Raw genomic sequence first — 16,911 nt, forward strand, 5'->3', positions numbered from 1 at the left:
AGGTCTGAAACCACAAAAGAAATATGAATGTATTTTGATTGTTTTCCTGTAAGATCGAAAAAGGAAATGTGCGCAAGATTTTTTCTTTTAATTTGAGCTGTTGTTGAATAATGCGTACCTCACGGCTAACGAAATTTGGTCCATAAAGACTGGTTCGCATTACTGACATCTCGTTATTCCTTGATCCTAACACAACTTCATAAACATTGCCCAAATATTCGTCTGGTTCATTTTGCAGTAATATATGAGCGTCATGTTTTCCTGAATGAGAAATGATGAAATATGTTTATCTCCAGTGCAGAGAAGTTTGTCTTCTTCAGTAAAAGTAATTGGGGGTTTCTTAATATCGTGACCATGTTGGAAATCAAAAACAATGTGGGTAAGCAATTATGTCAGTGACACACAAATAACTTTCACACAGGAAGTAGGGCAAATAACAGGTAAGTTATTTTCATAATTCTACATTATTAACTCGCTCCTATATTCGAGACCTATCCTACAGACTGCAAAAATTCATAAACTTTCCGAAAATTAGCGTTCTGTCTTTCAGAACGTTTGAGTTTTTAAGAGTTAACAAACATTTTTTTTCCAAACGCGGCAATGTGTTATAAACACGTAAAAGGCCTTAAATATTTATTGCATGTGTGTTGAAGTGGCATTTTTGATGTAAAATATGATTCTAGTTTTCTGAGATGTTCTTTTAAACTCAAATTGCAGGATTTTAAAAACAATACATAACAGTTAAACAGGTGATTCTGCAGAAATGTCATTGTGCAAACTCGTGATCTGTTTTTATCTTATGTCAACATACACAGTTCTATCATTTTATGATATATTTATAAGAAGCATAGATACTTCGTAAGCTTTGCCATATCATGCAACACCATGTGTTGCCTTTTGTCGGGAGCTAAAGTGTGTGTTTAGATACCAATCGCGTATACAGCAGGTGTAACAGCCGGAAGCGACAGATGTGGTTGCGTGTCACGTGACAACATTATTTCCCCTAACTAAAGAATCAAAATGAGAATGGTCACACAAGGATTAATGAAGGCAAGAAACGTTCTACTCAATATCGTGTTGCTTGCTACATAGTTACAGCTTTGATCAGATATTCATATTTTACCAGATATTTTTCCACGACACTTTTTTTCCACATACAAGCAAAGCTAAACATCCTTTAGGGAAAGGCAAATTTAAAGAATTTCATTTTCATTTGACGAATCACTTCCACACCAATTTCTGACATAAGTAAACATGGCATACATTCGAAGCGTACGCATTAACCGCTTTCAGTGCGATAAGAATTTAAAACTAAATGAAACTAGCACAACGATATCATCGGTTCGTCCAAATAGTAGTAAAATTCCGTCGAAACACACAGACATAGTCTATCATAACACTTAAACGAAAGTGAAACAAGACCAAAATGAAGACACAAATCACATTGAAGCTGTAATAACCGCTAAGATTATTGTGCTTGATATATATTTTGAAAACAAATGCACTGGAAACGATATATGCGTATGCTTCGCATTTATATCGAGGTAATCCATGTCTGAACCGGGCGTGAAAGTTTTTCCGCAAATCAAACGATTCATATAAAAAACAAACCTTTCATTATATTAAGCTTTGTTTGTCTGTAGATATATTGTCATGGAATCATGAAATGTTACTGCTCCATGTCCCAAAATGTGAAAAAAACAAAAAACAGCTGAGGCCACAAGCAACAAATTTAGTAAGCTAGGGCTGCTTTATGCTCTACATTACATATCAAAGGTATATAATTATGGTGTATACGTCGACGGGGCGTGTCGGGCGTATGCATCATTCACTGGCTTTGACTGAGGTTTCACGTCAGTGGTCTTTCGTTCATTATTCTTCAGACACAAGTTATAAAACAGTTTTTACTCAACGATTATTTCCATGGGGACTGATTATTGTTGAGAAGAAAAATTCCTTTATAAATATTATGTACCATGTTCATAGCAAAAATATCTGTTTTATCGTTTCCATTGTTTGACAAATGGCCAAAATAAAATAATAAAATAATACAAGCTAGGTTTTGTAACATAATCTAAATTTAGAACGAATAAAATGACAAACAGCTATCCCTCAGATTAAATGATATACGACTACTCTATGTATGTACTTCCAAATATAATTGTGTTAGCAGTGATCTTCAACGCAGCATCAAGGGCGTTGAGCAATCCTTTACTTACGAAATGTAAAATGTTTAATAGTATATGTATAAACATGCGATGTATTATAACAACTATGTATTTATTGATATTCCATTGTCCATTTTCATTATGTCCATGGAAAGATTTGTTATCTTCACGGTTGTGATTGATACACTGTTGTCATGGAATACACTTGTGATGAAAAGATAGTGTAGTTGTCCATTTATCCACTTCGACATTAATCCACCTAGGCATTACACCCGAACCCTACACGTCGACTATACCTTTCTATTAACCGGAAATGCTGGCCTGTTACAAATATACTTACCTTTAGTTTCGAATAAAATTTGTTCTCACTTGCCACTTAAACCCCTTCTTTAATAAGGTCATACTTGGTGTAGTCTACACGTTCTTCAGCTGGCTTTTTGTTCCAGTCTGGAATATCCGGGCAATAAAACTCCTTACCTGTCGAAGACAATTTTCATTGATTATACGTCACGAAACAGTGTAATACTAGATGCATACGATCTATGAGCGACGATGCGCACTTATAAATTAAACACCAAAATATCATAAAGTCACAAAGTACCGGATCTTTTGTTTGATAAGAAACTGAATTATTGTAAGCAAAAAAAAGTAGTTCAATAGAAATATATTCGGCTAACGTATGGTCAATGTAAAATGTTATATTATTTTTAAATATATGAAATTAAATATTTAAACTATGTATTTTCAGTTATTGCGGCAGATTTGTCTAAAACATGCAGATTCTGCGGTAAGGCGTTCCCTTCTAGATATAATCTGAAGCGACATATGATCATTCACACGGGAGAGAAACCCTTCGAATGTGAAATCTGCCATAGAAGATTCAACATAAGCAGCAACCTGAAGGCGCACATGATAACACATGTGCAAATGTGAAATAGTCTGGCGTGTTCTTGTTTACCTCAATTGTCTTTGTTGGTCAGTGGAAATGGACAAAGAGTGTTTCTTCGCAAGGTGCTCATAGTAACCAATATGCAATCACGGACAGACCTAGAAGTGCGTTTTCTATTTTACCTCGTGTGTTTGTTGCGAAGTGAAAATGGACAAAACGCTTTTCGCTACTGGGCGCACATAATTATCGACTGCCCATATATCTATTTTACCTCATATGTTTGAGGCCAATTGAAAATGGACGAAACGCTTTTCGCTACTGGGCGCACATAATTATCGACTGCCCCATATAGTTGGTAATCTATTTTACCTCATATATTTGTTGCCAAATGAAAATGGATTAATTCTGTTTCGACTTAGGGCGCACATAATTATCGACTAACCATATAGTTTGTAATCTAAGTTACCTCATGTGTTTATTGAGAAGTGAAAATGGACAAAACGTTATATGCTAGAGGGCGCACATAACTATCGACTGACCATATAGTTTGTAATCTAATTTACCTCATGTGTTTATTGCGAAGTGAAAATGGACAAAACGTTTTATGCTAGAAGTCGCGCAAAATTATCGACTGGCCATATAGTTTGTAATCTAATTTACCTCATGTGTTTATTGCTAAGTGAAGATGAACAAACCGCATAATGCATTATGCTACAAGGCGCACATATTTATCGACTGACCATATAGTTTGTAATCTATTTTACCTCATGTGTATGTTGCCAAGTGAAAATGGACAAAACCTGTTTCGGAACACATGACGCACATGATTTAAGACTGACTTTAAAGTTTGTAGTATAGTTTACCCTATGTGTTTGTTGCCAAGTAAAACGGACAAAGTGTGTTTCCTATTAAGGTTGGCTTGAAAAGAAACTTGCAACTATAGACTGACATTATACATGCTGTTTGTAGTCTTATTTACCTCGTGTGTTTGTTGCCGAGTGCGGATGGACCAGTGAGTTTCTTTACAAGGCGGGCTTGAAAAGAAATATACAATTATATACGGACATAGTACATGCAGTTTGTAGTCTAATTTACCTCATGTGATTGTTGCCAAGTTAAAATGGAAAAATATGTTTTCTCGCAGGGCAGACTGGAAACAAGTATGCACTTATAGACTGATTATTAATATAATACATGCAGCCTGTAGACTAATTTACCTCATGTGTTGCCAAAAGAAAATGGACAAAGTGTTTCCTCACAATGTGGGTGTGAAAGAAACATTAAATTATAGACTGACATATAATATATGCAGCCTGTAGTCTAATTTACCTCGTGTGTTGCCAAAGGAAAATGGACAAATTTGGGCGTGAAAGGAAACATTGAATTATAGATTGACATTATACACGCATTTTGTAGTCTAATTTATCGTATGTATGTGCTGCCAAGTGATAATGGAAAAACAATAATATTTTCTCACAGGGCGGATATGAAAACAAACATGCAATTATAGACTGACATAATACATGCAGCCTGTAGTCTAATTTACCTCATGCGTTGCCAAATGAAAATGGACAAAGTATTTCCTAAAATGTGGACGTGAAAAGAAACATGGTATAATAGAATGACATTATACATGTAGTCTGTAGTCCAATTTACTTCATGTGTTTTTTGCCATGTGAAAATGGAGAAAAATGCGTTTCCTCAATAGGCGGGTTTTAAAAGAAATATACAAGGATAGACTGACATAATAATGTATAGCTTCGTTTACCTCATACGGTTGTTAGTGTGTTTTTTATAAATCGTGTTTAACAAGCACACTTAGTATACACTTCTATTATATAATTACTTACCTTACAATTTGTAGTATAGTTTATCTCAACATTGTTTGTGCCAGTTAAAATGTACATAACCTGTTTTATCACAGGGCAAAGAAACAAATTTTTTTCAGCATATATTTTACGTCCATTGTATTTGAAATAAAGAACAAAATAAAAATAAAATGTAATAGCATTGATTTATTTTACAATTTCTAAGCCAGCAATTATCTATCATTTCATAACAAACATGAGGCAGGGGTACCATGCAACGACATTTAAAGGCGCATCAACATTGTTTGTTGCCAAGTTAAAATGTACATAACCTGTTTGATCACAGGGAAAAGAAACATATTTACCATGAACGTTTTGAACATATTTATGTATATCATTTTACGTCCATTGTTCTTGAAATAAAGATAATAATTAAAATGTAATAGCATTCATTTATTTTACAAATTCTAAGCCAGCAATTATCTATCCTTAAATCATTTCATAACAAACATGAGGCAGGGGTACCATGCAACGACATTTAAAGATGCACTCTTAGCCTAAATAAGATTTGCCACAATGTTTTTGCGTATACAGCTGTTAAAATACAGAGTTACAATCTTTTGTTATTAAGTAATTAATATTTTCTATAAACGCATTATTGAATAAGTAGTTAAAGGTTTATCACTGAAAATTATGTTTTTTACATGTGAATGTATATATTTTGAATAAGAGTGTCACGTGAACATGATTGCTAACGGACCTGAATGGGATTGTCAGATGCATCGTTTATTTGTGGATAACATGTCTCTAAACAGAGCCAGATCTACTTACTTAATAATGCATTTATGGAAAATATAAATAACTGATAACAATATTGTAACCGTGTATTTAATGGCTGAACACGCAAAAAAATTAAATGACTGGTGAGTGCTATAGGATTTACAGTGATCAATTATCGTCTCATAAGGTAGAAATGCGGTGCTTTCATCACCTTTCTTTGAAATAAAGCACGGTATCCTTCATAAGAACCATCGGTTTCGATATGTATTCATCATTTTCGGTAATTTAAAACAATTGTATTAATTTTGGTAAATCTTATTTGGGAGTAAGGGTGCATCTCAAAGCAACTGGTTTCGTCGCTGTAGTTTTGGTTCTCTTCCATAGCCTTTTTAGATCGTTTTTCGATGAAAGAAAGAAAGGCGATGAATTGTGATTGCCTTGATGTCATTGTCATTCTTAACTTAACATTGGCCGCAACTCACAAACCGTACATGGTATTACAATGAAACTTGGTCAACATGTTGCCAGAGCCACTGCACACATGTATACGTATGTCCATCATTCTGGCTTTTGTAATGGTCAAATTATGCCCTTTGTTCGACTAGAAAAACGAAACAAAGGAGAGCTGACGTTCGCTCGGCGACGCCATTGTTACAATGTTCATCAAGTACTCGTATTTGATTATTATACTCTGATACACAATTCTGCATACACTCGAATTTTTCCGCTATGTATGACGATGTGCACATTATAAATTAAACACCAAAATATCATAAAGTCACAAAGTACCGGATCTTTTGTTTGATAAGAAACTGAATTATTATAAGTAAAAAAGTAGTTCAATAGGAACATATTCGGCTAGCGTAATGTCAATGTAAAATGATTTATTATTTTTAATTATATGAAATTAAATATTTAAACTATGTATTTTCAGGTATTGCGGCAGATTTGTCTAAAACATGCAGATTCTGCGGTAAGGCGTTCCCTTCTAGATCTAATCTGAAGCGACATATGATCATTCACACGGGAGAGAAGCCTTTCGGATGTGAAATCTGCCATAAAAGATTCAACATAAGCTGCAACCTGAAGGCGCACATGATAACACATGTGCAAATGTGAAATAGTCTGGCGTGTTCTTGTTTACCTCAATTGTCTTTGTTGGTCAGTGAAAATGGACAAAGAGTGTTTCATCGCAAGTTGCACATGATAACAAATATGCAATAATGGGCGGACCTAGGAGTGCATTGTTTATTTTACTTCACGTGTTTGTTGCTAAATGAGACTGGACACAAGGCTTTTCGCCACAGGGTTCACATACTTATCGACTGACCATATAGTTTGTAATCTATTTTACCTCATGTGTGTATTGCCAAGTGAAAATAGATTAACTCTGTTTCGGAACAGGGTGCACATACTTATCGACTGACCATATACTTTGTAATCTGTTTTACCTCATGCCTTTATTGCCAAGTGAAAATAGATTAACTCTGTTTCGGAACAGGGCGGACATAATTATCGACTGACCATATATTTATGTCTCCCCCATTAATGGGGAGACATATTGTTTTTGCCCTGTCCGTCAGTCAGTCAGTCCGCCAGTCAGTTTGTACGTCACACTTCGTTTCCGCTCAATTTCTATAGAACACTTAGACCCAGGAACTTAATACTGGCAAAAACAGTATGCTAGTTGGTCATGACTAGTAGATGACCCCTATTGATTTTGGGGTCAAAGGTCAAGGTCGCCGTGACCTTGAGGTGAAGAAACGGTTTCCGCTCAATAACTAAAGATCCTTTGGGTCCAGGAACTTCATACTTGGTATGCTAGTTGTTCATGACTAGTAGATGACCCCTATTGATTTTGAGATCAAAAGGTCATAGGTCAAGGTTACCTTCAGGAAAAACGATATGTTGGCAGTGACCTTAAGCTTAAAAATGGTTTCTCTCAATAACTAAAGAACGCTTGTACCCAGGAACTTAATACTTGGTATGCTAGTTGGTCATGACTAGCAGATGACTCCTATTGATTTTGAAATCAGACCGTTAATCAGTCCGTCAGTCTGTACGTCACTCTTTGTTTCCGCTCAATAAATAAAAAAAACTCTTGCACCCAGGAACTTAATATTTGGTATGCTAGTCAGTCATGACTAGTAGATGACCCATATTGATTTTGAGATCAGTAGGTCAAAGGTCAAGGTTGCCGTGACCTTGCGGTGAAGAAACGGTTACCGCTCAGTAACTAAAGAACAATTTCACCCAATAACTTAATACTTTGTATGCAAGTTGGTCATGTAGATGATCCCTATTGATTTTGTGATCAGTAGGTCAAAGGTCAAGGTCACGATGACCTTGAACTAAAAAATGGTTACCGATCAATAATTGAATAACGCTTGCGCCCAGGAATTAACTTCATACAATGCAAACTTCGTTTACATTTTCCAAGATTAATGAACACATTTTTCTCTTCACTATTTAATACGGTTAAATAAACCAACCTTCACTGTTGGTTCGTCTCCAGTCCAAAATTACAAATTTCATGTCCATAATTTATTTTTTCTCAGCTACGACCACACAATCGGAGAGACAAGCGCTTTTACAAAAAAGCAATCTCTAGTTTGTAATCTATTTAACCCATGTGCTTGTTGCCAATTGACAATGGACAAAACGCTTTACACTACTGGGCACACATAATTATCGACTGACCATGCTATGTGTAATCTATTTGACCTCATGTGTTTGATGCCAATTGAAAATCTGTTTGGGAAAGGGCTCACATAATTATAAATTAAGTTTGTAGTATAGTTTACCCAAGGTGTTTGCTTCCAAGTAAAATGAACAAAGTGTGTTTCCTATTAAGGCGGGCTTGAAAACAAACATGCAATTATATACTTTAAAGTTTAAAGTCTAATTTACTTTACGTGATCCCAAACGAAAATGGACAAAGTGTTTCCTCACAAGGCGGGCTTGAAAAGAAATATACAATTATATACGGACATAGTACATGTAGTCTAATTTACCTCATGTTATTGTTGCCAAGTGAAAATGGAAAAAAATATATTTTCTCGCAGGGCGGACTGGAAACAAGCATGCAATTATAGACTGATTATTGATATAATTATTGATATAATACATGTAGCCTGTAGTCTAATATACCTCATGTGTTGCCAAAGGAAAATGGACAAAGTGTTTCCTCACAATGTGGGCATGAAAAGAAACATGATATTATAGAATGACATTATACATGTAGCCTGTAGTCTAATTTACTTCATGTGTTGCCAAAGGAAAATGGACAAAGTGTTTCCTCACAATGTGGGCATGAAAAGAAACATGATATTATAGACTGACATTATACATGTAGCCTGTAGTCTAATTTACTTCATGTGTTTGGTGTCAAATAAAAATGGAAAAAAAATGTGTTTCCTCACTAGGCGGGTTTTAAAAGTAGGAATAGACTGACACGATAGTGTGCAGTTTCGTTTACCTCATTCGGTTGTTAGTTTTGTTGTTGATAAGTCTTGTCTCTTTAACAAGCACACTTAGTAACACATTTATATTATATAATTACCTTACAGTTTGTAGTATAGTTTACCTCAACATTGTTTGTTGCCAAGTTAAAATGTACACAACCTGTTTTATCACAGGGCAAAGAAACATATTTACCATGAATGTTTCAGCATATATCATTTTACGTTTATTGTAGTTGAAACAAAGATAAAAATTAAAAATGTAATAGCAGTCATTTAGTTTACAAATTCTAAAACAGCAATTATCTATCCTTAAATCATTTCATAACAAACATGGGGCAGGGGTACCATGCAACGACATTTAAAGATGCACTTTTACCCTAAATATAATTTGCCACAATTAATGCATTTGGTTTGATGTGTCAAAAAGGATAAATAAATAACGAAAACAATGGTTTTTATAAAGGAAACAGAGTTTAATTTGAAAGAAAGGTGCAGAAAACGCGGTATATCTGTCTGAAGAGTTGATAATAGATCACACTAAATCTTTAAGCACTCACCAATCATTTGATATTTTTGCGTATACAGCTATTAAAAATACACAGTTACAATCTTGTTATAAGTTATTTTCTATAAACGCATTATTTAATAAGTAGTTAAAGGTTTATCACTTAAAATAATGTTTTTTTTTACATGTGTATGTATATATTTTGAATAAGAGTGTCACGTTAACATGATTGCGAACGGACCTAAATGGGGTTGTCGGATGCATCGTTTATTTGTGAATAAAATGCCTCTAAATTGTGCCAGCGCTTCTACAGTTTGCACTCAAAGACAAATGGACGACAATTTGTACAAGTGACATTTGGCATGTATACAACTAAATAATGCACATTTATATGATCCGTTTTTTTGTACCAATGTTCGTATAAAATCGAACCCTGTTGGCTCGAACTACAAGGGACCCGCGAAGAACTCGAGCCTCGAGCTATGTTGGATTGCTTGCATTCAGTAGAAAGAAATCGGTCCCCAAGATCCAGTTCGAGGCAACAAGGTAATAAAGCCAAGCATTTATGGTTTCGAATTGATTGTAATATGTTCATCGATTATATTAACATGAATTCCGGTTGCATCACTTTCAGAAAAAAAAGATGAGATCAAAGACGATAAGAAGCGTCCATTCGTGTGCAGCCATTGTGGAAAAGAATTCAAGTATAAACGGAATATGATGGCTCATGAGCGGTTGCACCGAAACGAGGCTCCATTTAACTGTTGCGGTACGGGATTTCCTTCAGCGGACAGTCTACTATGTCACAAGTAAGGAACCGGTGACAAAGGTAAACGCATTGTTTCTGAGCGATGTCTTAGACAATTGCAGAAAGACGATTGTATCACGAAAGCCATTTTTGATTTGCATGATTTAATTTGTTATCACTAAAATCTGACAATTTAAAATGCCAAACAAAATCCACATGCAATTCAAAATAAGCAATTTGTTTACAAAGGCGTAAAAAATTAAAGTGTAAAATGCAGTGTAACATTATATATTTTATTAGTTGTTTGTAAAAAAGTATCTTGTATGATTCCCCTTTTAAATTCATCCTTTCATACCGTCGTTGCGGGCAGAAACAATGCGTTGACATTAGACGCCGTATTATGGCATAGTGTTCGTCTATCCATATTTTACTAGCCAACATGTAAGATTTTGTCATAGCCGTTGTGTTGTCGGCAGCATGGTCGAAATGTTTGAAGAGGTTTTATTTGTCAATAACTAGAATTTATTTCGGGCTACTCACATGAATACACTTGCCATCTATGTGTTCTTTAATATTTTTCTTGCCATTTAGATGTTTATTCTCATGAACAATGGCACATTGATGTTCATTACTATGAACCTTGTCACTTCGACGTTCATTTCCACAAAGCATTTTAGTAAGACGTCAATAACTATAACCCTTGTCTCTTAGATGTTTATTTATATAATTCTGGTCTCTTAGACGTACAATGCCATAACCCTTGTCTCTTAGCCAAACATTACAATAACCCTTGTCTCTAAGACGTTAATTGTTTTATAAACTTTGTCTCTAAGACGTTTATTTTCATAAACCTTGTCTTTAAGACGTCCATTTCCATGAACCTTGTCACCTAGATGTACATTACCATGAACCTTGTCACCAAGATGTACATTACTATGAACCTTGTCACCAAGATGAACATTACCATGAACCTTGTCACCTAGATGTACATTACCATAAACCTTGTCACCTAGATGTACATTACTATAAACCTTGTCACCTAGATGAACATAACCATAAACCTTGTCACCTTAATGTACATTACCATACACCCTGTCACCTTGATGTACATTACCATAAACCTTGTCACCTAGATGTACATTACCATAAACCTTGTCACCTTAATGTACATTACCATACACCTTGTCACCTAGATGTACATTACCATAATCCTTGTCACCCAATGAAAACCCTGTCACTAGATGTACATTAATAATCCTAAAGTACATTACCTAACTGGTCACCTAGATGTACATTACCATAAACCTTGTCACCTAGATGTACATTACCATAAACCTTGCCAGCTAGATGTTTATTGCCATAAACCTTTTCACCTAGATGTATATTGCCATGAACCTTGTCACCTAGATGAGCATTTCCATAAACCTTGTCACCTTGATGAGCATTACCATAAACCTTGTCACCTAGTTGTACATTACCATAAACCTTGTCACCTATATGTACGTAACCATGAACCGTGTCACCTAGATGTACATTACCATAAACCTTGCCAGCTAGATGTATATTGCCATAAACCTTTTCACCTAAATGTATATTGCCATAAACCTTGTCACCTAGATGAGCATTACCATAAACCTTGTCACCTAGATGAGCATTTCCATAAACCTTGTCACCTTGATGAGCATTACCATACACATTGTCACCTAGATGTACATTACCATAAACCTTGTCACCCAAATGTACATTACCATAAACCTTGTCACCTAGATGTACATAACCATAAACCTTGTCACCTAATTGTACGTAGCCATGAACCGTGTCACCTAAATGTACATTACCATAAACCTTGCCAGCTAGATGTATATTGCCATAAACCTTTTCACCTAGATGTATATTGCCATAAACCTTGTCACCTAGATGAGCATTACCATAAACCTTGTCACCTAGATGAGCATTTCCATAAACCTTGTCACCTTGATGAGCATTACCATAAACCTTGTCACCTAGATGTACATTACCATGAACCCTGTCACCTAGATGTACATTACCATAAACCTTGTCACCTACATGTATTTTGCCATAAACCTTGTCACCTAGATGTATATTATCATAAACCTTGTCACCTAAATGTACATTACAATAAACCTTGTCACCTAGATGTACATCACTATAAACATTGACATCTAGATGTACATTACCATAAACCTTGTCACCTAAATGTACACTACAATAAACCTTGTCATCTAGATGTACATTACCATGAACCTTGTCACCAGATGTACATTACCATAAACCTTTTCACTTAGATAAACATTGCCGTAAACCTTGTCACCTTGATGAACATGACCATAAACCTTGTCAACTAGATGTACATTACCATAACCCTTGTCTCTTAGACGTAAATTACCATAAACCTTGTCACATAGACGTTCATCACTATAAACCTTGTCTCTAAGACGTTAATTTTCATATTATTTTTTTCTCTAAGACGTTCTTCACTATAAACCTTGTCACCTAGACGTTCATCACTATAAACTTTGTCTTTAAAAGACGTTCATTGTCATAAACCTTGTCTCTAAGACTTCCATTTCCATAAATCTTGTCTCTTATATGTTCTTTTCCATCAATCATGTCTCTAAGACGCTCATCACTATAAACTTTGTCACCTAGACGTTTATAATTATAAACCTTGTCACCTAGACGAACATTACTATAAACCTTGTCACTTAAATGTGCATTACCATAAACCAGTAAGAGGCTTATTACTACAAACATTGTCACATAGATGGTTATTACCACAAATCTTGTCACCTAGACGTTCATTACTATTAAACTTGTCACAATGATATACATAACCAGAAGCCTTGTCACTTAGATGTACATTACTATAAACCTTATCACCTAGTCGCTCATTACCATAAACCTTGTCACCTAGTCGCTCATTACCATAAAACATTACTATAAACCTTGTCACCTAGATGTACATTACCATAAATCTTGTCACCTAGATGTACATTACCATAAATCTTGTCACCTAGATGAACATTACCATAAATCTTGTCACCTAGATGTACATTACCATAAATCTTGACATCTAGATGATCATTACCATAAACCTTGTCACCTAGATGTACATTACCATAAACCTTGTCACCTAGATATACATTACCATAAACCTTGTCACCTAGATATACATTACCATAAACCTTGTCACCTAGATGTATATTACCAAAAACCTTGTCACCTAGATGTACATTACCAAAAACCTGGTCACCGAGAAGTACATTACTATAACCCTGGTCACCTAGATGAACATAACCATAAATCCTGTCACCTAGATGTACATTACCTTGAACCCTATCACCTAGATGTACATTACCATAAACCTGGTCACCTAGGTGTACATTGCCTTGAACCCTGTCACCTAGATGTACATTACTATAAACCTGGTCACCTTGATGTACATTACCATGAACCCTGTCACCTAGATGTACATCACCATAAACCTGGTCACCTAGATGTACATAACCATAACCCTGTCACCTAGTTGTACATTACCAAAAACCTGGTCACCTAGATGTACATAACCATGAACCTTGTCACCTAGTTGTACATTACCATAAACCTTTTCACCTAGATGTACATTACCATAAACATTGTCACCTAGATGTACATTACCATGAACCGTGTCACCTAGATGTACATTACCATGAACCCTGTCACCTAGTTGTACATTACCAAAAACCTGTTCACCTAGATGTACATAACCATGAACCCTGTCACCTAGTTGTACATTACCAAAAACCTGTTCACCTAGATGTACATAACCATGAACCCTGTCACCTAGTTGTACATTACCAAAAACCTGTTCACCTAGATGTACATAACCATGAACCCTGTCACCTAGATGTACATTACCATAAACCTTGTCACCTAGTTGTACATTACTATAAACCTTGTCACCTAGATGTATATTACTATTGCACTTGTCACCTTGATGGACATTATCATGAAACGTGTTACCTAAATTTTCATTATAAGCAAATTTGCCTCCTAGATATTTGTCACCTGAATCTGTATTTGCATGAGCCTTGTTACTATGATGCTCACTGCCATGGATCAGGTCACATATATTTTTATAACATTGAAACTGCTCTTCCGAATAAGCATTACCATGAACCTTGTCACCTAGATGTTCACTGCCATGAACCTTGTCACCTAGATGTTCACTGCCATGAACCTGCTCACCTAGATGTTCACTGCCATGAACCTTGTCACCTAGATGTTCACTGCCATGAACCTTGTCACCTAGATGTTCACTGCCATGAACCTTGTCACCTAGATGTTCACTGCCATGAACCTTGTCACCTAGATGTTTACTGCCATGAATCTTGTCACATATATGGTTAAAACCTTAAAACTTCTCACCCCCCGAATGTGCATTGCCATGATCCTTGTCACATGAATATGCAATAACATGCACCGTGTCACATTGATGTTCACTGCCATGAATCTTGTCACCAAGATGTTCATTATTGTGAACCATGTTTACCAAATTATTAATCAAGTTATGCTCCTCGAATGATTGAAAACTGTCACCGAATAGAGTTGCTTTTCGCTAGCGTTCTCCTTGTTGGTGTTCCTGTTGAAATGTTTACTGCATGGGAGTTGGACGTATTCCATATCCAGCATATTTGACACGTGAATACCTCAGTCAGGTTTACCAAATGGGAATTATTGGATTACGTCCGACTTCCTACTCAACTTAACAAACATGAAACAACTAAAATGTATTTCAATGCTTTATCCAGAGTCCGTGCGCACGGCCAGAAGAAGGAATTCAAGTGTGCAAGATGCAGCAAGACGTTCGCCACTAACGCTTATTTAAAGGCTCACAAGCAACGAGAGGAGAAGCTAACAGCATTTTCATGCGATAAATGTCCCTTCCGAGCAATACAAAGAGCTGAACTAAATGAGCACATATTAACGCACACGACACAGAAGGGTCAGGTCTGTCGTATCTGTGGGATTAGATTCAAACATAAGGCTTCGTTAAGGAGACATATCAATCAGAAACACAGGCATTGAAGTGATTAGACACGAGGTGATACCTTTGCAAGGAATTGTTTTTTTGAAAAACTCGCATAAAATCGATATCGTTGTGTACAACGCATTGAATATTACTTACTGATGTATGCCATTGTTTATGACACATGTATCATTGTAGTTTTCTAGGTTTGTCTACCACGTATGTGATAGTTATGTTATAGTTAATAACATTGTCGTATTTTTGATATAGAATGAATATGTGATAGTTATAGGTTATTTAACATTCTTGTGTACAATACGGATATGTATTTGGACGAGTACACAGCCGCTAGGCGAGTCCAATATGACTTTCCACGCTGTGTACGAGTAATCATAATAAAAATCTGTCCAAGCTGTGTACGAATTCTACTACTACTACCACCACCAACTCCACCACCTCCACCACCACCACTACTACTATACTTACTACGACCACCACTACTACTACTAAACTAGTAATAATAATAATAATAATAATAATAATAATATATAATAATAATAATAATAATAATAATAATAATAATAATAATGATACAATACAGAATATATTTGAGATAATATTTATAGGTATAGAATAAAAAGGTAATTTAACATTGTTCTTTACAATACCGACTATATTTGGACTCGTACACAGCTTGGAAAGTTATATTGGCCTAGCGGCTCGTCCAATATGACTTACCAAGCTGTGTTCTCATTAAAATATATATTCGTGTTGTACAGAACAATGTTAAATCACCTATATAATTATTGCCATATTTTTATATAGAATTTTGCGATTATTTATACTCATTCCCATCATTGCTCCCTGGATTTACTGATGTACATTGAATTTAACAGACATTGGATTCGCCTCATTCCATTAGGAATGTTTTTGTTCCTTTAGTTGCTATAGTTCTGTTCATATGTATTTACTTTTGCTCATGTATTTTTGCCAATGTTCATAATAATGTTGTATGTTTTTAACATAGCACACCGTCCTGTCCTTATGTAACTTTGTCACAATCAATCGGATATCAATTAAACATCGCAGCATTATAAGGCCTAAAAATATGATTTGGGTAGGATTTGGGTATCCTTTTCCAAAGCAGATAGGGTAGGTAGGTTCTCTTTGTTTTGGTTTTTATAAGTCTTTATATAAGACTTTTATTTTCATCATGTGTTGTAAAAGTAATATTCTGTATAACGCGTTAAGAGTTTTAAACTACATATTAAAACTCGATTCATTTTTGTTCTTTTTTTTGGGCACCAACTGTCTTTAAAAACGGTAGGGTCGGCGCCTATTTCCTAGATAGGGTCGGGTAACCCGAATCAAATTGAATGAATTTAAGGCCTAGGTAGACATGAGCATGTGAGAGTCTCTCAAAATCAATTCCCGTTCAATGGTCAAGGTCGCACATTTAAGTTGACAATGCAGCTGGATATGAATTAAAAAAAAAATGTGATGAAGCTTTATTTTTGGTC

The 16,911-nt window shown here is 35.4% G+C and overlaps 1 protein-coding gene across 1 annotated transcript; it reads right to left on the bottom strand.

Moving 5' to 3' along the window:
- Window positions 1–11,129: 11,129 nt before the first annotated feature.
- On the bottom strand, window positions 11,130–15,563 carry LOC128204784 (uncharacterized PPE family protein PPE21-like). The gene is made up of 5 exons (XM_052906189.1): window positions 15,551–15,563; window positions 14,536–14,730; window positions 13,712–13,876; window positions 11,634–12,455; window positions 11,130–11,401 (listed from the first exon to the last, which is right to left on the bottom strand). Exons 1-5 carry the CDS (start codon window positions 15,561–15,563, stop codon window positions 11,130–11,132), a joined length of 1,467 nt encoding a protein of 488 aa, XP_052762149.1.
- Window positions 15,564–16,911: the final 1,348 nt, after the last annotated feature.

The sequence above is a fragment of the Mya arenaria genome, chromosome 10, assembly GCF_026914265.1.
Source record: "Mya arenaria isolate MELC-2E11 chromosome 10, ASM2691426v1".
Lineage (NCBI taxonomy): Eukaryota > Metazoa > Mollusca > Bivalvia > Myida > Myidae > Mya > Mya arenaria.